Source organism: Hippocampus comes, unplaced genomic scaffold (assembly GCF_001891065.2).
Source record: "Hippocampus comes isolate QL1 unplaced genomic scaffold, H_comes_QL1_v1.1 scaffold420, whole genome shotgun sequence".
Lineage (NCBI taxonomy): Eukaryota > Metazoa > Chordata > Actinopteri > Syngnathiformes > Syngnathidae > Hippocampus > Hippocampus comes.
In genome coordinates, this window is record NW_017806163.1 from 360,316 (window position 1) to 382,541 (window position 22,226).

The window sequence follows — 22,226 nt, forward strand, 5'->3', positions numbered from 1 at the left end:
TTTCCTGCTTTTTGAGGTGATTGCGAAGACACAGTGCTGCGTGATGCAATTTGGATTCCAGGATAGAATCCCATCCCCCACTACATTAGAACCGAGCGCCTTCATTAACGTCAGCAGTTACCCAACACAATTGTGAATTGCTTTATTATAATTACTTGGCCAATTTCTACCAGTGCAGCTGCTAGATAGCTCGCAAGCTATGTCTCCACCCCGAAAAAGCATCTTCCCTGGATGTGACAATTACCAGAACAGCTCAGTGTTGTTATTTAAATTCGCAAGTATTATGTGTCATTCGGATTACTCTAATAAATTGTAACACAAAGGGTATATAACTAGCAGGAAGTATGGGCTCAAAGGTTAGTTATATGGTGGCTGAATTACACAGTCTGCCGTGTTAAATAACTGGCTGACTGCCCCCTAAAGTGTCTCTGTTGTGTGGGCTCACACACCAGTCCAACACGAAGTGAGGAGGAGATGCCATAGGTGAGCCTCGTGACTAGCTTTCGAGCTAGCCCGTAGTTAGTGCCTCGCGTCGTGGTATGGAAAGCCTTGTAAAGACTGGTTGGGCTATATTTCAGCCAATTTAGGCTAAGGCTCAGACATTTAGGTATGTTTACGCCTCAGAACGATAAATGGTAAATGACTTACAAGGACTCAAAGCACTTTACACTGTTAGCTCATTTACCTACTGATGACGCAGCATCAGGAGCAACTGGGGGTTCAGTATCTTGCTCAAGGACACTTCAACGTGGTCGCAATGAAACACCAACTAATGGGTGGTATTTGGTTGACAGGTGAGCAGGGCCTCGTTTCGTCGCATTCAGCAAGCACACCCAAAGCGGCTTGAGAGCGGAGAGAATTGGTTTCATTTTTCTTGATTTTGAAGACTCATTTTATACACTTTCAAAAACATTCAAATTTGGCAAACTTGTCAACCCACATTTGTTTTCATTTTGGAGGGCCTTTTACTGAATGCTTATCTAATGTAGAGCACAAATGAGCGTGAAGTCAGATGGAGTAAGATGTATCCATTATCGATCAAGTAAAATCTGGAGGTGTAATTGACTACCAGATGGGTGCATTTTATTTTCCATCCAATAACCATTGTGTTCAGAGAAATGACCTTGAAGCGTGTGCACTTACCGTTATCCAATGACTACATCAGAAATTGCCAGTATGCTACAGTGAAGTTCTTCACCCTTGTCAAATATACCCATTATATTTTACTCTGTCAGTCAAAACCGAAAATTATTATCTTTGTATAGGGAGAATTGTTGATACGGTCCTTGCAATGGATCATGATTTCATTGGTAAAATGGTGACTCAGTCGCGGCCGTGTGTTTTGATTTGCAACTGTGTTGAGACCTTTTCAAGATTCTGTATTGTATTCCCTGAAAGGAACAGGTCTACTAAAGAGGTCAATACCCTTGAATTTGTTTAATCTTGTTAATGGTTTTCATCAGAGCCCCTGATGCACTTAATCAGTGGGCACTGCGGCTATTTAATGCACTTAATTCACTGTAGGAGTGTTGCCCTTGAAGTGCAGTCGACAGCAGATTGACACAATTTAGATTTACTGAATCATTTCACCCGTTCTTGAAGAGTGTTCCTCTACTGGAAATTCATCCACTTTTGTAAATGTTCTTTCCTTCCAGGAAGTCGGGACATTTTCATTCATAAGACTTGCTTTGAGTGAGACAATAGAACAATGGTTCTTTATCAACATCTTATCAATATACACTAAATACCAGGATGTGCCCCACCTCCCCCACCTCTTTTTTTTTTTTAAACATTCAAGCTTGATTGAATACACTCAAGACTTTGCTCTGCGCTTGTCATATACTTGATGCAGGGCAACACACGTTATGTTGTTCAGGCCTCATCACCCAGAATTAAATACAGGACATGAGTGACATTAATCATGATTATTGCAATCTAAGCAGATCCGCTGTCCACCAAGATTTTGATTAAACAAGAACACTAATTGTTTTTTTGCCCTTACTTTATTTTTGTTTTGTTTTATTTTGTTTGGCCAAACACAAGCCCCAAGAGAGATACTTTTAGGAAAAGTCGAAGAACAAATGCTAATCGAGGAAAATGAGGATTCATACTGTGTACATAGACTGATATTAAAATGTAGTTACTTTTTCTCTGTCGTCAGCTTTATTTTTACCATAATAAATTATGCATTAAAAGGGACAGGCTCCATCTCTCAACCCAAATATATTCAATCTGTGATTTCTAACCCTTTCATGCCCCCTGTAACCTGATAACGTGATTACATCGCCACTGTAGTAACCGCTGTCCCCGAAAGGGTCAAAATATCCACCTTGGTCAAAAATATTCAGAAAAAAATGTTTTCAAGCTTGACTTCGCCTAACAGTCTCTGAATATAAATCAATACATTGAAACGTTACACGATTCTAAGAATATCAAGGCGGACATGACACGCTTCATCTGATCAAAATCCACAGGAAAGGCTTTGCACACTCTTGAAGTGTTGAAGTGGCCAAATAACGTACGTGGTACCATGTCCAGAGTGCAATGAATGGATGTAAATGCTTGATGATCCATAAGAGACTTCAGCTTCCACAATGCCAACTAGCCCGTAAGCTGAACACGCGCACACAGACACACACACACACACACACACACACACACACACACACACACACACACACAGATATCTGGCCTAACATCATGTGGTGTTTACGGGTCGCTGTAATCCGGAGATCCCATTGGTCGATGAGCAAGTCACGCAGGACTGTCTGGCAACGATTGACACTCCGATTAATTGATTTTCAGCTAGAAGCCAGCAGGCAGGTAAAGGAGGTGCGAGCGAACTCGATGTAAAGCTGTTGTTTGTTTTTTTTCACTGGTCTCACACCTGTATTTTGTCTGTGCAGACCTGGAAACCACCTTTTGTCTAATTTTTGTGTTGGGCACACTGTAACATCTACTGATGCAAAATGATGCACCTTGCACAAAACAAATAACACATTCCAAATTTTAGGAATCAAGTTCTTTGTGCTTTCTATGTTGTTTGCTAGAGGTGATACAAAACAACAATTCAGCATTATCAAATGAATGGACAATTACAGTCTATCAGCACTTTATGGTCTCCAATATCCGTGAAAGCAGACTGGCTACCTTTTGCCGATCTTCGTAAAAGTCTTTTTTGCGAAGATCTGCTTTTACTTTGCAAAATAATGATCAACATCTTTACCTATTTTCTGATATATTCCGGACCAAAATGAATACATTTAAAATTGTTTACATTTTTTTTCATCATAAAGATAAACATAATCATTGATTTTTAAAATAATCATGATTTGCAGCCCTATTATTTGCACATTACTCTCAGCATCTTGAGAGTCCAAGTGTTACTGTACGATCGTATCAAAATGCAGCTGTGCGCTTTTCTGGCTGTGCGGATTCTCCCATCAGTTTAATCACGTCAGCACGCTCTGATTGGAGCGACTCTAAACTGTGGGCGTTGCCTGTCCAATCTGGCGTATTCTCCAATCGATCCAAGTGCTTTTATTTCGGGAAAGTGCACGAGGAAGATGAGACATCCTTGCACTTAAAAGTTTGGATGCAGTTAGTTTCTACTTCCTGTATTCATAATATTCTAAAAAGAGACTTCCAGAAAGCTATCAAACGTATTCATTGTGCTACTGTTTCAAATGTAACTCAAATGGAGTTCTGAAAAAGGTTGTTTCGAATTTTTATCAAGATGACACTTTTAATACTCTAATTTGAAAACCAGTCTTTTTTTTTTTTTTATTTACCTTTGTTTGTATCTAGTCCACTACTACCCTTTCGCGCAATGAGCGTGTTGACTGTAGAATGTGTTGATACCACTTCACCTCAAAAGAGATCCCCTCCAGAAATTGTAACACAAGGGTTAAATTAAGATGAGCCGCTCATGGGCAACCTCCGAGTCCCTTGTGCGTGCCCGTGGTATTCGCAGATTTTGTTATTCCATGGTACTCCGTAGGTTTCTCTGTGTGCGCTTCAGCTCCGTGCTAGTCCGTGTACAACTGTACACCTCCCCACGGCAGGGACATCCTGGGCAATTTTGGCCGCTGGCCTTTTGGCAAGAGTCAGCCTGCACTGCTCCCTGACAAAACAAAACTGCATGGTGCCTTTTGAAACAAGGCACTAGCACCTCCACCTCTCCATTCTTAAAATGTGGCTCCCTTTTAGACATGGTTACTTTCTTATTCCTTTGACTAATTTGAGAACTTTCATACGTGAATTGGATTGTACTTGGCCCAGTAGCAAAGCATTACCAAGTTCTTAAGATTTTTTTTTTTTAAAAATGAAGTCACTCTCAACCACTGTGCCTTGGTGCAGTAATGTGCCATGAAAGATCATCAGGTATGCCTCATGAAGTAATCCGATTTTACCCAATTTAGCCATACTAAAAAGTGTTTTGAATTTTAACTTTATTAAATTGAATTTATTTCTTAATCCTTTTTTTAAAGCATTTCAATGACACATGTATTGGGAAAACTCCATGTTTATGATTTCCAGGCAGCCTTCCGTTGCCACAGAAACACGCGTTTTTGATAAGGCTGCCTTCATTCACAACTTAATCACAGCGCGTGTGTTCGAGGTCTGGATGGTAGAATGCACTTAAATGAAAAATGTATAAATCCAGTTACAACACCTGATTTGTGACTGACAATGAATTACAAAAAAAAAAGTTTTATGGGAGAGCGTCTCTTAATATTTGCTCTTGTTTTGATACTGGATACATAGATCATGTTGGACTTCTCACAGCAAACGTATCAACGTTATCAACAGTACCCCACAAGTAGTTCAGTCCATTTTGCCTTAATTGACAAGACTAATCACCAATCGGCTCCACACACTCGACAAAATGAAATTGCATTCATGTTACTGTGGGCTTTTTTTGGAGGGGGGGGGGCGTCTAACAAATCAACATGGTGAACCGATGTGTCTATAAAAATATTTAGCTTATATAACACCTTCCCGGATATTGTGATTTTTGTCAGCTTGTCAGTTGATGACACGCTTGGATGAGATTTTAATTAGAAGACCTTATCCGCTTCTTACCCGAACAGACTGCAGTGTAAGTGCAGCCTAATGAGCAAGATGAGTGTGCCTTCTTTGCCCTTCCTCCCATTTTGCTTGCTTTGTTGTTCAAGTTCCCTGATGAATCTCACGCTAAATTGTTTTCTATTTGGACGCTAGTCCAAGGCCGGAATACACACAATGCCCAAGAGGTTGTGTGTGTGTGTGTGTGTGTGTGTGTGTGTGTGTGTGTGTGCGTGCGTGTGTGTGTGTTCTGGACTTATTTCAAAGTTGGTGCCGCTCATTCTGGCACTATTTCTACTTATTTTCTCAGTGTCTGTTCAGGAAGTTGTGTTTGAGGTTCTCAGCGCCCCAGCGAGGAGTTGAAACAAACATCTCGCCACTGTTTGCAGTAGCACCACCTGTCAATTAATATGATGAATACAAAGCCAGACTGGCCTCAATGGGCCATCAGACTTGGAAAAGACATGGCAAGGTGTCCAGGTAAATTTCTAAATTAACTATTGGTTTGCCCCCCCCCCCCCCCCCCCCCCCCCCCCCCCCCCCCCCCCCAAGGAAGTGTTTTAACGCCAGACTACTGGGCCTAATTGCACTGTAATATGGCTTCATTTCTCTGGCCAAGGGGTCCTTGTGTACTCTTTGCTGAACGGGCTCGTTTGCTTTTAGCTGCGTAGGCCAAATTTTCTTCGTTTGGGATTTGAATCATTTTTATTTATTTATTTATTTATTTATTTTCAGGATTTGTGAGCTTGATGTTGCAGCCCCAAAGGCGAGTCTCCCTGCGACTGATCTTTGGCTGATCTTGGCATTTCTCATGTTGGCGAGTTCCCTGGTGTGACTTGAACACTTTCGGGGATATTGAGCCACATCGCCCACTTCCCCAGGAATGAGAAACACATGCAATTCCCACTCCAAGATCTACATTTTTTTTTTTAACATTCCCTTCAGCTATGCATACACTGTTTGAATTTAAAAGTCTTACATTCTAACTCCTACTGTACAATTGACGTGCTCTCTGTGCGATCGGGTTGTTGCTGTTATGCTGGTAGGCATCAGAAGCACAAATTTGACTGTTGTCAAGTGTCGAAATTGATCAAGGAGACGTTTCCACTGGATGTCGACTCACATTGATCATGCTTAAAATGGTCAAACCTAACACAAAGTAAATGCCCCTGCTGACTGCGAGTGCTTTCATCTGTGCTGAAAACTCATAGAACGAGACACAGGCACTTCGAGTAAATGCATGAAACAACATCCATCCTAGCTTGATGTTAGCTGGCTCTTTATCCACTTTGCAAGACTCAAAAATTGGCAAATCTAACTCATAACTCTGATTCATCCGTACGTGATCACAGTTGCATCCGACCGAATTTCGCACACGCTAGAAATTCATCCAAATGCCGTACGACTGCTCGGCAGCACCCAATCATTTCTCATTTTCCCTGCTGCGCGACGGCCGACCAGACTTCAAATTGGCTCTCGTTTAAAAGCAAGTCTTGGAATCTGACTTGGAATCTGGCTCCATTCGCACGGTGTAGGCCCGGGTTCACGTGTAAAAACGCAGAACCACAAATTCCATATCCAAGGTGGAAATAGAATCGCGTCAAAGCCTGCGTTGAGCATTTGTCAAAAAGTTGCATGTGTTTTTTTAGCGCTTCACAAAAAAACTGTTCAAGGGAAGCAGATGTCATTTGACAGTTGCCTCAATGCTTTGCTGATGAGATTGTACAGACAGCAGCTGTCTCTCTCAGTGTGCATTTTTATTATTATTTTTTTTTATGCTTCATATGCAAAGCAATTTAAATCGGGAGCCGTTACACACTTGTGATGGCTGTGAAAACCACCCCCAAGCTCACTTCTGTTTGGTGATAATTCAGACAAAATAACAGATCGGGCTTTTTTGGGGCATTTTTTTGGGGTCTTCATTCGTCAATTTAATGGAAGGCCTTTTCTCTGCCTCTAACTGAAAATTTTGAAATTGTTTGAACCTGAAGGAGGTTTACTTCCCATTCAGTCAAAGTGTCCAAAGTCTGCGTTCGCTGATACATGTGAAGCATGCTGCTGGGCAGAAATGCAAAAAAGACTGATTGACAGGCGAGAAAAGTATTGCATTCCTTCCAGATGCTACATCTGACATCACCCTTTTTAGGTAAATGCAGGACAAGCGCTGCATAAAGTGCTCACGCATGGCTGTTAAAAGTGCGTGTTAATCTTCACCTTTCGGGAGTGTAGGTGTTCACCTAACAAGGTGAAATGATGTCAAGCCGCATGCTATGTTGCTCCAAGTAAATTTTGTTCTGCCAATGAAACTGGAATGCTGTAAGTGCTCTCAAGATAATGGATGATGACATCACACAGTAATGGCACTAACACCGTAGCTTTTCTGCAGCGATTTCATTCATGCTGCTGCCGAGGTGAAGGACGCCATACGTCACACTTTTGCCCTCCCAGAGCCGGGTGGAGGCAATTTACTTCCAAAATGGCATGTTTTTACTTGCCGTTAATTGCTCACAATTTATACGCAGTGGTGTATGTATCTGTCGACTAAAATAAGACAAGACAAGCTAATAGCGGCCAAACCGCTAATAATACGTCGTCATCCATCCAAACTCCTCTCGCATTAATATACTTTCCACATCATCATCACATAATAAGCAAAGGCGAGGAACCATCTTGTTGAAATCGTCTCATCTTGGGAAGATCATTCTGTCATGGCTGTCCATCACCTGCGCATTTCGCTGAGTGTTTGGGCATTGTTTACTTCTTGTTTGTTTTACTTTCGGTGTACATTGCACATTTGTGCCACCATGATACAGCTTCACAGCTGGTCACTCATATATCAGAGTTCTTGATCATGTAATCACCAAATCTTATTAATATTGCCTTTTGGAAAGTACCGTAATTTCTGGACTATAGACCGCACCTGATTATAAGGCGCACCACTACATTTTTAAAGGAAAAAAATATTTTGTACGCACATAAGCCGCACCTGTGTATAAGCCGCAGGTGCCCATATTGTAACATGAGATATTTACAAAGAAAGACGGTACACAGGCGGCCGTTAGAAAAGTCTTTTTATAAGCCGCTTCATGAAATAAGCCGCAGAGTTGAAAGCGTGTGACAAAAGTCGCGGCTTATAGTCCGGAAATTACGGGTAATCAACAGAGTCAGGGGTAATTTGGGAATGATGTATATGCTCCGGGAAAAAAAAAGTTTTTAAAATTTAGTTTATATATTTGTTGTTGTTGTTGTTGTTGCATCTGCATCTCTTTGTGGCTTGGTACCGAGTGGCCAGTCGGCCACAGACCGGGAGTTGGGGGCCACTGCTTTAGATCAAGGAGCTGAAGTATCGCAAGCTTTTGGTGCCATGAAAGGCATGTAAAAAAAAAATATGGTATGTTTCCAAAATTGTACTGCCATTGTGGCGTTCTTATTTTAAAGTTCCCCACAGTCTCGCCAGGTTATTGTTGACATGCTTTTTTATTTTCGTGAAACCAGAAACCGCTTGATGCGGTTAATATCTATAAGTTAAAAAAATTAGACGGTTTAAATTTGTGGCAATTTCACATTCTGCATCATGAAGCGATAAGGCTGGCATCATCTCAATCTCGCATCATCATCATCCTGTAATAATCACTCACACAATTTGTGCCTGGAAATGGTCTCAAGTTAGCTAATGTGAAAATGATTTTGGGCGAGCGTCTCTCGTTTCCGACAGTCGTGTTGGCACAGATTCACCTCGCTGTGTTTCTAATTGTCATAGTAATTAGCAGCAATGGCATTCAGGTAGAAGCTTTCAAGGTGGGAGGTCATAACTGCTTCCGCTAATTAACGTGAAACCCAAGTGTGCCACATGATGACTTGCCAAAAAAAATGAATGTTGTTTTAATGTGAACCGCAATAGTGGACTGATCTGTCTTGTCAGGTTGAGGTTGTGCAGCCAAATTTTTAGGTCTCGCTTTTCTCCAGCGCGAATTATATTATCATCTCAAGGACTAGAAGCTCCAATCTTTGGATCACAAGGATTGTGGAAAGGAGGCATCACAATAATTTGGGAAATTACATATTTCTTCTTTAGAGAGACTATTATTTAGCAGGTTATTGATTTTTAATACCAGTCAGTATTAGTCAATTTGATTAAGTTAGCGCAAGCAACAAGACTGATTAGTTTGTGCGTGTGTGTGTGTGTGTGTGTGTGTGTTGTGTGTGTGCGTGTGTGTCTGTGTGTGTTTGTGTGTGTGTGTTTGTGTTTCAGTCAGCACTCCTATGCCTCTTAACAATTTCCCAATGTTAATTATAGCAACAAAGAAAAACATCCCTCCTGGCCTTCACAATATTAATTTCTTTTTGTTGTTTTTTTTTTCCATTTGCTACTTAAATCTCACATTGGTTCAAACAGTCATATTAGCAAATCTGTTTGTTGCCCTCTGTGGCATCTTAGTTGCTCTAGTGAATCAGTCAGTCCACAGTGTTTGGAGCTGCAATGACTTATCTGCTCTTGGGACCTGTGGGGAGCCTCGGGGGGTGCGGTGAACTTTCATGCCGTCGCTGCTACTGCAGCAGCAGCTGCTGCAGCAGCAGCAGAGAGCAAAAGTTGTGTGCATTTGATTGCCTGAGCATGTAGCTTTGGTTATTATTCAAAGCGAGAGCCTCACAGTGCAGAGGCCGTGGGTTCGATCCCGGCTCCAGCCTTCCTGTGTGGTGTTTGCATGTTTTCCGCGGGCCTGCATTGGTTTTCTCCGGGTACTCCGGTTTCCTCCCACATTCCAAAAACATGCACGGCAGGCTGATTGAACACTCTAAATTGTCCCGAGGTGTGAGTGTGAGCGCAGATGGTTGTTCGTCTCTGTGTGCCCTGCGATTGGCTGGCAACCAGTTCAGGGTGTCCCCCGCCTCCTGGGATAGGCTCCAGCATCCCCCGCGACCCTTGTGAGGATAAAGCGGATTGGAAAATGGATGGATGGATGGATGCATGAATATTTAGGATAAAATGATGGCATACTAACACTCGTCCTGAATTAGCACTGATACTGTTTTGTAATATGCCACCAATATTTGGAAAAGTAACCTGAATACTGTATACTATAATGGTATTATCGAATAGATTTTAGCAGTTCATCCAACTGTCCTCTTGCGGTTATTCTGAGATTGGGTTTCAGGGGCAGGAACCTAAGGGCCCAGACACCCTACGGAGCGAACTCCTTTTAGCCGCTTGTGTCTGTGACTTCATCCTGTCGGTCATGAGCCACAGCATGTGACAATTGGAGCTTGTGGGAATGTGGATCGACCTTTGAGTCGAAGTCGTCGACTTGAAACAAATTCCTCTGCTCCTATATACTATGCACCTGTTTTCCTCTCAAAAAAAGTGGGTGGTAATATTTTATAGACACTGCTCTAAGCACACAGACACTGATCCATTAACAGTCACTCATATGGAAAGGGGTTTACTGGCGGCCACTCAACGCGTGGTAAATGTTCATCTTGTGGTGACGATGTCTTTTCCAGAGAGGACCACTCTTGTCACTCCAGTGTTCATTTCATGTTTCAGGGAATAAAGTCATATTATTGTTTTAAAATCCAGATTGATTTTTTATCGAATATATATTACAGTATATTGTAATATAGAAGTATTCTGATTAAGCCGCACCATTTGTTTTTGTTCATACAGTCAAACCTCGGTTTTCGACCATAATCCGTTCCAGAAGGCTGTTCGAAAAGTGATTTGTTCGAAATCCGGAACTATTAAATTAGCCCATGATTAGAGGCTAATACATGATGCAGAAACCACAAAAAAAAAAAAAAAAAAAAAAACAGTCAGATTTGCGTAAATCACAACAAACACGTCTGCTCACAATGAACGTTACACAAGGAAGCGTCACTTCCTCATGTAAGTGTATTCTGGTTTGCTCAATTTGGTCGAAAACTGGTTTTCGGTCGTAATCCGAGGCGTAAAAATCTTGAATTTTCTGGTCAAAATCCGATTTGGTCGATAACAAAGAAGTTCGAAAACCAAGGTTTGATTGTATTGTGTTTATTCAAATGAAAGCCTCCCTTCCTCATAAGTGCCCTTTCACAAATAGACCCGGTCCTTTGCGGCCGAGTAACTTAAACTTGCCCACTGCATTCACTTGATACACCGATATTTTAACTTGACTCCCGGATGTCTGATACAGGTGAAACGCTCCTGTGGTGGTTGTTAGGCCGCTGTTGTTTTTTCCAAGGCTCTGGGGAGGTTCTTGGCTTGTTGTTGAGTGTGATATTATGGAACAAATAGCTCAGTCGAGCAGCAGAGGAGATTGCCCTCAGGGCGATGAAAAGGGGGAAAGCAGTTTGTATGCTGAGACATTACATGCACTTGATCCACAGTGCCTTTGAACACTTGTTTCTTCCGAAAATAATATGAGGTTAAAAAAAATAAATAAATACACACAATGAGTTTGTGTTAAACCACTAGATCTACCCGTATTTGTAATTTGCATGAGTTTCCTTCATTTAACATATAGGAAGGGTTTAAGCGCAGCATGGCTCTCCTCCGTCTCAGGCCAGGCACAAAATACATTTTCTGCTCGGCTCAATCAGCGATGCTGTGGCTTTAATCCTTTGCCCTCGGGGGACAGCTGACATGGATGAGAGTAAACTGTTGACATGGAGCTGTCTCCTATGCTCTCTGATCAAAGCCCACGCGGCCCTCCTATTTCACAACCTGCCTTCAAATATGCTCGGAGTATCTGGCGCAGATGCAGCCTCCCTCTCTCTTTCGCACGCATCATTTTAATCCACCGCGAGTTGATCGATGTGATCACAAAGCGACTATTTATGACGTTTCCGCTATAGCCTCCGTGACCTTCCTCCGAGTACGTTGCGTTCGATTTGGAATACGCTCACGTCGTAGTGAATGCCGTTTTTGGAGTCATCAATGTGCTGACTTAAAATGAAAGGGAGAACTTGGCTTGATGCAGCGCAGTTTAATTAATCCCCAGTAATGATGCAACTATTAGTAAGAGCCAGGATTATTTTAAGTGGCTGGAGGGGTGAGAGATGGTATGGGGTGCTGGGATACACAAGAGATACAAGTCGGTGACTTTTGACTTCTTGGCTGAATTGCCATCATGGGTTTATTTATTTATTTTTTGGGTTGGGTTTTTTGTTGTTTTTTTTTTTTTTAGCACAATGAAACACAAGATGTCTGCTAGATTGAACACAATACGTTCTCTAACGGCAATTTGGCATGGACTGGTTACTTTTTTTTTTTTCCAAGGTTTACCACGGTTTTAAAAAGTCATTTTCATAACTGCTAAATTTTCCCTTCAGCGCTTTGAGCGTTTTTTTTCTATACATAAAATACTTTGTCACAGCAAAGTTAAGTGACATCATCTGGTTCCACCTCCTGAGCCAATCACAGTTGACCATCACACTCCCCGCAGAGATCCTGATGAAAACATAGCACGCTCTCTCACAAACACACACACACAAAAAAAAATAAATAAATAAAAAATGCCAATGCTGTCCTCCCTAAGAAAAACATGAGACCAAACACAGGTGATACAGGCGGGGCGTGTTTCTGTCAGTCATCAGCAAAACGGGCGTCCGTCAGTGACTGACTCAGTGTGTGTGTGTGTGTGTGTGTGCGCGCGTGTGTGTGTGTGTGTGTGTGTGTGTGTGTGTGTGTGTGTGTGTGTGTGTGTGTGTGTGTGTGTGTGTGTGTGTGTGTGTGTTTCATTTTTTTTGAAGTCTGAGGCACCAGAAAATCCGTTTGATGGTTGTCAAAGTACAACAAGAAAATGTGTGATTTAATCCTGTGCGGTTGACAGTGTCACTGCTTGTGGCAGCCACGCTGAAGCGCATCAGTGGTGCAGTTGAGTTCCAGGCCAGCTGCTGCAGAAATGGATGTAATTGTTGGTAACTGTTGGAGTGCACAGCACATCACAGGCTCTGCAGGCTGGCAAATCTTGTTGTCTGCAGGTCTTGATGGTGATGATCATTGCCAGCCGTTCAGGCTTTGTGTCAAACGATGCTTACTGGACTGGAAGCGAGAGGTTTTTGTTGGCGCACGTTTCTTGCTATTGCTTCTAAGGATCAGACATTGGGGTGGTAGATACTGCTGAAGTGTATTTTGATCAGCAACTACCTCAGGGGGTACCACCATGCTAGGAGTTGTAGCATCTTCGATCTGATAAGATACTCAAGCGGTCATATAAAATTCCAAGCATGGAAATTCTACGAACGTGTTATATTTACAACCCACTGGCCAAGCACAACATTAACATTTGGTAATCTCATTTTGGCCGTCTCCCTAAATGTTCTCTTCTCCTCGCAGTCACATCAGATGGCCAGCCTCACCATGCTGGAGCAAGGCATCATGGGAGCACGGGTCTAATGAGGGAGAGGAGGGCGGCTGGGGACTCCTACTGGTCCTACTCAGGTAAATCTCATTTCAGAATCACAGTTGTTTGTCTTTCTCACTTTATCAGTTCCTCCCTGTGAGGGAATTTGTATGAGTGTGTATTTTCCCTTTTTTTTTTTTTGAAATGCATTCCATCGCCCCCTGAACTCCCCTCTATTTTAACAGGAAGTCAAAGCCATTGCACCAAGATATAACTCTTTAAGATTTATCTGCGTTCCTGGCAAATGTTTTCATCAGACGCACACAGCAACAGTTGGCCCGGGATGCGAAAACAGCTGTATTTCTTGGCCTCCCTCTTGCTTCTCATAATTGTTAGCATACATGCTTTTAATGCCAAACAAAATGCTTTTGGGAAATCAAAACTTGCCTCCTTCATTTCCCCTCCTCCCCTTTGACTAGAAAAAAACACTGCAGCCCAAGTGACCACTCATGGAGGCACATTTGTCTTTTGATTTCATTGCATACATTTGGGATGCAGCTGCAGTCAGGTTTACATGTGGAAATTGTACAATATTACCACAAAAGTGGACCGCAATCTGTCCAAACTACCTGTAGTAATGCTCCTCGAGTTTTAATTTACTCTACAGATAACGTTAACGTTATTTGTTCTGTCAAGCAGATGGACAAAACAGGAGGTAGTAACCTACCAAAAATAAAACCGGTGACTACGCTGAACATTTCTTAATTGAACCACCACTTGTGCTTCGTCATCCACATGGCCACCGGCATTCGTCTCCAACTGTCATGACACTGGAACACGATGCGCGGTAGAAGTACTTGGACACTGCGGCAGTCTTTCTGCCTTGTAGGGCTGTGCTTACCTCACCGTCGCACCGACGAAAAAGCAAAACAGAAACGCACATAGTTAACACTTTGATGCTGCCTGAAATGAGCACTCGCATTTATGACAGTTCAACGCTTGAAGGTGTGGACAGTAGAAATGCTCTTCTGCACAGCCTTTAAAGGGCAACAACTGATGTTGAGTTCAAAGACTGGAAATAAACAAACGGTGGCACCCGTATGTGTGTGTGGTGCCACTACTGTTTAATTTGTGACACCATTATACCTGAAATATGCTGCATTCATGACATAAACTATTCATAATACATCCACCCACCAATCCCGCATTTCGAGGTTGCTCATGAACCTGGAAATCAGCGAGCGCTTGACCTCACTGGTTTACTAGTTTACGAATCCTTGTTCGAGAGCATGGCAAAGAATGGAACACACCTGGAATCCTTACAATACATTTAATGGCTCAGAACAGTTCTGCTAAGCACATGTTTTAGCTTTTTCTTTTTCTTTAAAGCACTGCTTCATGTTCAGCCACACACATTTGCAGCGGACACCTGAGGCCCCGTGCAAACAAAGCTGTCCAGCGGGAAATAGAGGTTATGTGCTTTGGTAAAGGGCACCTCACTAGATGGGCCCAGGAGGCGAGAAGCACTCTGTTAAATTGTATTTACAGCTTCCAAGGTCTAAAAACAGCTTCCGGAAAAAATAACTAACTTGCTCTCGGAATGTAATGCATTTCTGTGTATGATTGGATTAAGGGGGCAGTTTATATTTGATAAAACAATTGCAGAAGAAGCTCGCGTTCATATGCGGGAAACAGTGTAAGTCTGCTCAGTATCCGCGTCACCTCAGGTACAGGTCTTAATCTCGAGTAGTTGACCGGCACACGAAGTGAATGACTATCCAAGCGTGGCTGCTACTTCACTTCTTACAATATTTAAGAGACGTTAGAGGGGGGGCTGTAATCACTTGAAACATGACCTTGTGTTTCTGAGCCACCTCCCTTAAGAGTCGGTAAATGATTAAATGCGCTCTGAGAATTATTTTAAATCAACAACACCGTTACGTTTCGACTTGAGTGAGTTGCAGCGACAGCAAAAAGCATCATAATTTAACGATTTTTTTTTTTAAACACACATCCAATTACAGAAAACAGATTAGAAGCCTTTGTTTCAATATAACTGGCATGGTAACATGAAATTAATTAGTAGATGACCGCCTCTGTATGAATTACTGTGTGAAATCACGCATCTCCTCTATAAAAGTTAATGTTATATGTAATAAAATGTCATTAATTTTTAATGATGACAATAATTTAAGCCCGCCTCTGCTGTGCAGGAAAACCTATATTTGTAGCAGCGGCAACGCCATTTGACGTATTTCAATTGTGTGTGTGTGTTTGTGTGTGTGTGAGTGTGTGTGTGTTATATTACAATCCATCTTAATGAAGACCAATTCGGAATCATTTTCTTGACGCCTTACTGATAACGGAATATTGTTATACGCAAATTATTTTATAATCGGAGCAAAGACGATGTTTGTGCGCAATTGTACAGCCCGCTAATCCTTCACCAGTCAGCTGGCTTGACCGCTTGCTGAAAGAAAAGGAAGGCATTGAGGCAACGTAGAAATGTCCATTGCCTTGAAAAGGTAATTAGCAGCTAAGGCTGTGAATGGAGGACCGACAAGCGTGCCTCAGCAGCTAAATGGTTATTAAGGGCATTTGCTCTGTGCAAGTGAGTGGAAAGAGAAATGCAGACAGCTGGCTGAGCCTGAAGCGGGAAGGTAGCGAGGACAAGACAAGACTTCAGGACTGAGCTATGCACACAAACATGCAGAGTCCCACTAGGTTTCACAGCCACCGTCCTTTGAAGATCCGATAATGAATTACGACAGCGTCTATTCTAGGATCCACGGTCATGTTTCAAACAAGATATTATTAAATGTCTATTCAGTCCAACTGCCTAGTCGAAATACAAATTTGTCCAAATTGCTGCTGAAGAGCATGAGAACAGTGTCAACCAGAAACTCGCGTTTGCAGTTGCCACCGGGACTTGTATTCATGTATTCAAGCTGAGCATTATGTAAATGAATACAAACAAAGTTCATGGAGGCAACAAATATCGAGTTATTAAAAACGATACCGTCCTCCCTCAGAGAATGAGGCAACGATTGCAATGAGGGCTCTTATCTAACATGTCACTTTCCTGTGTGCATTGCTCATGAACTTGATGTAAGTAGCCTCAAAACCCACACTATGAAATTTGATTAAAAGTTATTTAAGGCATATGTGTGTGTGTGTGTGTTGAAGCATTTTTCATAAGAGGGATGATATCATACTCACCAAAAGACTCCCACAGGAACAAAACGATGCATCATTTTTCCTTTTATCTCTGCAGCTTTTACGTCTTCCCTGTTAGTTATTTCTCCTGTCTTCCTTTATGATTTGTTTAATGCTTCAGCAGTGGTTTCATTTTTAACCCTGCACATTTGTTTTCTATTATTTACACATAGGCAATGGATTGTTTGCTATGCCCTTGTCCCTTCTTTTCCATGTGGCATTGAAAGCAAAATGTGTTGTAGGCCAATGTATACTGTTGCTGTTTTTACGCCTCCTCTAATAGACACCACTCCCCACTTGAACCAAAAAATAATGAAAAAATAAAAATGAACGAGGTGGACCGCTGTATGTATTACTTCAGAATAAAATGACATTCATTTTAAAACGTCTTCAGCAGTCAGTGTCCAGTTGCCTCAATTCAACTGTGGAATTGGATTATATTGTACTGTTGCAGCACGATGTCTTCGTGGTCAAGAGAGATGTGGGCACGTCAGTCCGTCATTATTTTTCGGCGGCCCAGTCCGTCGGCAACAGCAACAGCCACTTGGCGTCGCGATCATATACTTACCAATTCACATGCGCGCACACACGCACACGCCCACACACACACACACACACACACACACACACACACACACACACACACACACACACAGCGTGGTGATTGGCGAAATAAAAACAATATGGGACAATATCATTGCGGTATGTGGGACAGAACTGTATACAACACTGTTTTGTTTTTGTAATAATGAGGGGAGGATGACGAACTGACGTACCCACTTTTGTTTGACACATCTGCCTCGCAGAGCTGAGGGTTAAGGTTTGAATGTCGGTTCCATCTAAGCAGACAAAGCTTCCTGTTTTTCAAAAACAATCACATGAGGTTATATTGAGGACTCCAAATTGTCCATAGGTGCGAATGTGAGCATGACTGGTTGCTGTGTATGACTGCCGACTCGGCCTGGGTGTACCCGACTTCTCACCCATAGTCAGCCAGGATAGGATCCAGCTCACCAACGGCCCGGATGAGCGCCATAGAAAATAGATGGATTCTTCTGGTAGAGCGGCCCGGTGGACTAGTGGATAGCGCGTCGACCTCACAGTGCAGAGGTCGTGGGTTGGATCCCAGCTCCGGCCTTCCTGTGTGGAGTTTGCATGTTCTCCCGGGCCTGCATGGGTTTTCTCCGGGTAACCCCATTTCCTCCCACATTCCAAAAACAAGCATGGCAGGCTGATTGAACACTCTAAATTGTCCCAAGGTGTGAGTGTGTATGGTTGTTCGTCTTTGTGTGCCCTGCGATTGGCTGGCAACCGGTCCAGGGTGTCCCCCGCCTACTGCCCGAAGACGGCTGGGATCGGCTCCAGCACCCCACGCGACCCCTGTGAGGATAAAGCGGATTGGAAAATGGATGGATGGATATTCTAGCAGAAAACTGCATCTGTACAATTAAAACCCTGCTGCTGCCTGATAATAAGATGCCTCACCCCAATTGTGCCTAGTACACTCTGCAGTTGAGTAGCACCCTCAGTGGCATATTTGACATTTGAACTGTCCCTGAAATCAAATTCAAATGTCATCCATAGCGGTTAAAGTCACCACGTACGTATGCTCAGTAAGATTTGTGTTCTTTCAGCGTTCACAATGAGACGAATAAAATAACTATTGATTAAAGCACTCATCTCACTTGTAAATGACTGTAAGCTCTGAGCTGCTTATCCACCGCGCTCCAAGTGTCAGTATGTTTGCAAAGCATCAGTTATAGATGTTTGGATTGAAGCCACTTTGACAAGCTGTTTGGGCTGCTGAGAGCCTGTAATTGTGGGAGACGTGCAGATTCTATTTCCCTTGGTCTGGCTGTTTTATTCCACTTCACTCAGGTAGCTCATGATCATTCGCAATCTTTACACTCATGACTCACATAATGAAGCGAATGTCATTTTCAATCAATCGCAGTGTTGATCCAACTTAATTAGTACTTTAGAGGATACAAAGCAAGATTAGCTAACCTGCTGCTCTCAACTGCCAGGATTGTTTGTTTTGGCTTTGACTGAACCTGCTGTTTCATGGCTGCATCTCATTTCCTATCTTGCTTTTCTGTGCCAATCTGTTGTCTCCTGATTTGGATATTTTAATAAAATAATCCCCAGAAGAAGAAAAAAATCCCTGAGTTGTTCCCCTTCAATAAAACAATTTAGATGGATAGTTAGATAAAACATTTTAAATGTTCAACAATTTAAGCATCAATAAATAAAAATATTCCTTTTGGCATTCATATGTCACAGCGAAATTTGAATAAAAGGTGCTACTGCTGGCCCCCGGGGCCTTGAGTGTGACACTAGTGGCCTATATTATTCAGCTGTGAGAAGTTTATTTTGTGCTGCTGTTTGATGAACTTCAGGAGGCTCTAAATGTGAAGTCACATCACCAGGAGTAGTTGGGTAAAAAGAGATGCGCTGAGACTTGATGAATAAAACACACACATGCTTGACTAGTAAAGAGAACCCAGGGAAAGTGTATATTTCATTCGACTGAGCTCTTAGACAGACTCTGTGTAGTTTCCTGCAGCAGCTGCAACCACCGTCAAAGTGGATCAGTATCAGTCAGTATATGGATAAAGACCGCTTTTACAAGGTATAAATCGGTGACAAGCCTTTGACAATGAGCGCGATCGACTCAGTGATTGCCAGCCCACCGAGCTCCTTTCTTGTCATACGTAAAAAAAAAATGTATAAATGAATGCTCACTCTTCCTTCGCGCCAGGTTTCCCTGACGTGTTGCGCACAAAGCAACAATTGCTCCTGCGTTTGTTTCAAATTTGGAAATAATGCGGTGGTGCCACTCGCTTTGGTTTCCGTCTTTCGTACATACCTTTCCAGCACACTCTTTGTTCATTTTCTGACTGAGCAATAACACACGCAAAATCACTAGCGGTCTGAGCCTTAAAATGGCTGGCTGTATGCGAAGCAACCGCACTTAGTCTCTTGTGGTTTGACACTCTTTCCAAAGGCAAAAGAGCAATGCCATGTCGTCATGGTGCCCGACAGAGGTATTGCTGCCTTTTGGAAGTTAATGCATCGAGAGAAAAATTGCTCCCGGTAGCCCCCTGTGTATTTAGTAGCACTTGACTTTAAAGCAAAAGTGACCTACTGTGTGGCATTCTTTACAAGGAACCCAGGAGATGCTCCTTAGGGATAAAGATATCCAGCATCTAAATATCATCAGAGTCCATTTTTCTTTCTTCCTTTCTTTTTTTTATTTTTTTTAACAGCATGTCTGACAAGGAAGATAAAGTCAAACGTATATATTAGCGTCATCTTCACAAAAGCAGCATTTTATGGAATCCGCAAGATGGAAAGAAATAAAAAATAAAAAAAAATCAATGTCAGCTCTTGCTGCCATGTAACGTGCCAAGCAGCTCATCAAGGGCAATTACGGCTCACCTACCTTGTCATTTACGCAGATGACGCAGCATCAGGAGAAATTATGAGCCCACCAGCTCCCTCAAGGACATTTCAACACTGGCCAACACCATGCCACCTTCGTCACCGCCACTTGGACATGTAGAATTCTTTAAAAAAAAAAAAAAAAAACTTTTTTGTACACAGGCATTAGCAGAATAATATCAAATAGTCACTGTGTATTACAAGTTATGTCAAGTGGGACTGGAGTTTAAAGCAGAGCATAAAAATGAACTATTATGGAGAAATGGCAAGAAACAAAGAAGTATGGCCAAGACCTTTATGGACTTGTGCAACACTGGGAGTGATCACGTAAGACTCCTGGAATGCTAATATTTGTGTTAAAGACACAAAGACTACATACAATGCCACTATCATCGAAACTGCTTAATTTGCTTCAGTGCCACTGTTTTAATTACAGTGAATATCCCAAGGCCACACTGTTTTTCTAACTGTATGTTGGTGAGGCAGTCAGCTTTGCAGTCGGGACAGAAGCCTTCGGGACATTTTTGGTTCTGTAGATCAGTACACATTTCATATTTGTCATTACTGTAGAAAAAGCATAACGCTTCATTTAGATCACAGGTGTCAAACTCAAGGCCCGAGGGCCAAATCTTGCCCGCCACATTATTTTATGTGGCCCACGAAAGCAAATCAAACATCAAACTTCTATGATGCTTGCTAAAATCTACACCCAAATTTCAAATTTGCATATGTCATAAATAAGAGAGACACGCATCTTCGTGTTACCAAACCCCTTACTACAGTAATTTAAACCATTTCGGTTGCATAAACCGTTATTCTTGACTTCTTTAAATGGTTTCACAGTCATAACGGGCCTCCAAGGGAAACGGTAACCTCAAACGGTAACCCGCAACAAAATGAGTTTGACACCCCATTTTTGGATGGTCACTGCGCACACGTTTCAGGTATGATTATGTTTGACCTTCTGAGGCATATTTTGCCAGGTAATTTTGGTTGAACTGAAATTAACACATAAAGTCAGATGATGAGTGCTTGAATTAAATATAATACATAGAAGAATATGCCATGAATAAACATCAGACCACCACAATTATCAAGAATGGAAGAAACACATTTTTTATGAGCAAGTGGAGGTTTTAATTGCCAGCAGCAGTTTATAGAGGCAAAGCCAAAGCCCCTTAATCGAGCACTTGGTGGTTTATTTGAACTTGACCCAGAAACTGCAATATACTGCTTATCTCTGTCAACCAGCTCCTGATATTTCCCTTCAAAGTCGCGAATGTAAAATGTATATTATTTTGCAGTGTGCCTCTACCTGTTGATGAAATGCTGCAACACAATAGCTTCCGTATTTCCTCCACTTTTGCTGATGCCTGTGTTTTTTTTTTCTTCTTCCAGCAGACTAATTGTATCTGCACGTATTCCCAAAGAAAAATGAGAGCTGCAGCAGCACTAATTGTTAAAAATGAATTTAGCGGGGGTCCGTGTTGACTCATTATTCATCGTGGTTATTGCTACCCGTTTGGCTCAGCCTACGTGTGCCAGAATGGATCCATTTGTCTCTGTCGGAGATGGGCCCTTGACAGATGTGCCAATATGGCTACCGAAGTTCAGCGTTTGGGGGAGAGGCATCTTAATTCTCCATGATGTATCATGCTGGCAGCAAGCAATGAACAGAATTGAGTTCCAAATCATCTTACTTCCCACTGCCTGAGGCAATCTGTTTCCTTTCTCTCGATGAGGTAAATATATTAAGGATGGAAATAAATTAGGGGTTACTGAGCCTTGAGCTGAGAGTGTATCAGTGAGTTTTTTATTGAAGTTGATTGCTTGTATTGTCACATTGGCATGCCCTCGTGCCTCAAGGATACATAAAGCCAGTGCCCGAAGCACACTATGGTGTTTTTGCTTTTTCCCATTTAGACCGGATTGATATGTGGGGCGCACAGGTTTGCTATGTAAACATAATTTAATTTCAGGTATCACACGGTGCCGTTGTGCCTTGAGGACGGATATTAGGCCTCGTTGGTGGCTCAGGTTCATCTTAATAGATGTGGACAAGCTTTGCCTGCTGGGATTGCAATATAGAGGAAGTGTTAGATTGCCAGTGCACTAGTTTCCTCTGTAATGTGGTTATGGTGATGAGCTGGCGAGCAGCTCAGCAAATTTGTAAACTCA

General features: G+C 42.2%; 1 protein-coding gene across 1 annotated transcript in view; it reads left to right on the forward strand.

Annotated features, from left to right (window-relative positions):
* The window catches only part of ca16b (carbonic anhydrase XVI b), a 105,755-nt gene that overhangs the window by 20,707 nt on the left and 62,822 nt on the right, over positions 1-22,226 (forward strand). The window contains exon 2 of the mRNA XM_019895747.1: positions 13,382-13,486. Within this exon, the coding sequence (XP_019751306.1) occupies positions 13,382-13,486 (105 nt within the window). The remainder of the gene's footprint in view (positions 1-13,381; positions 13,487-22,226) is intronic.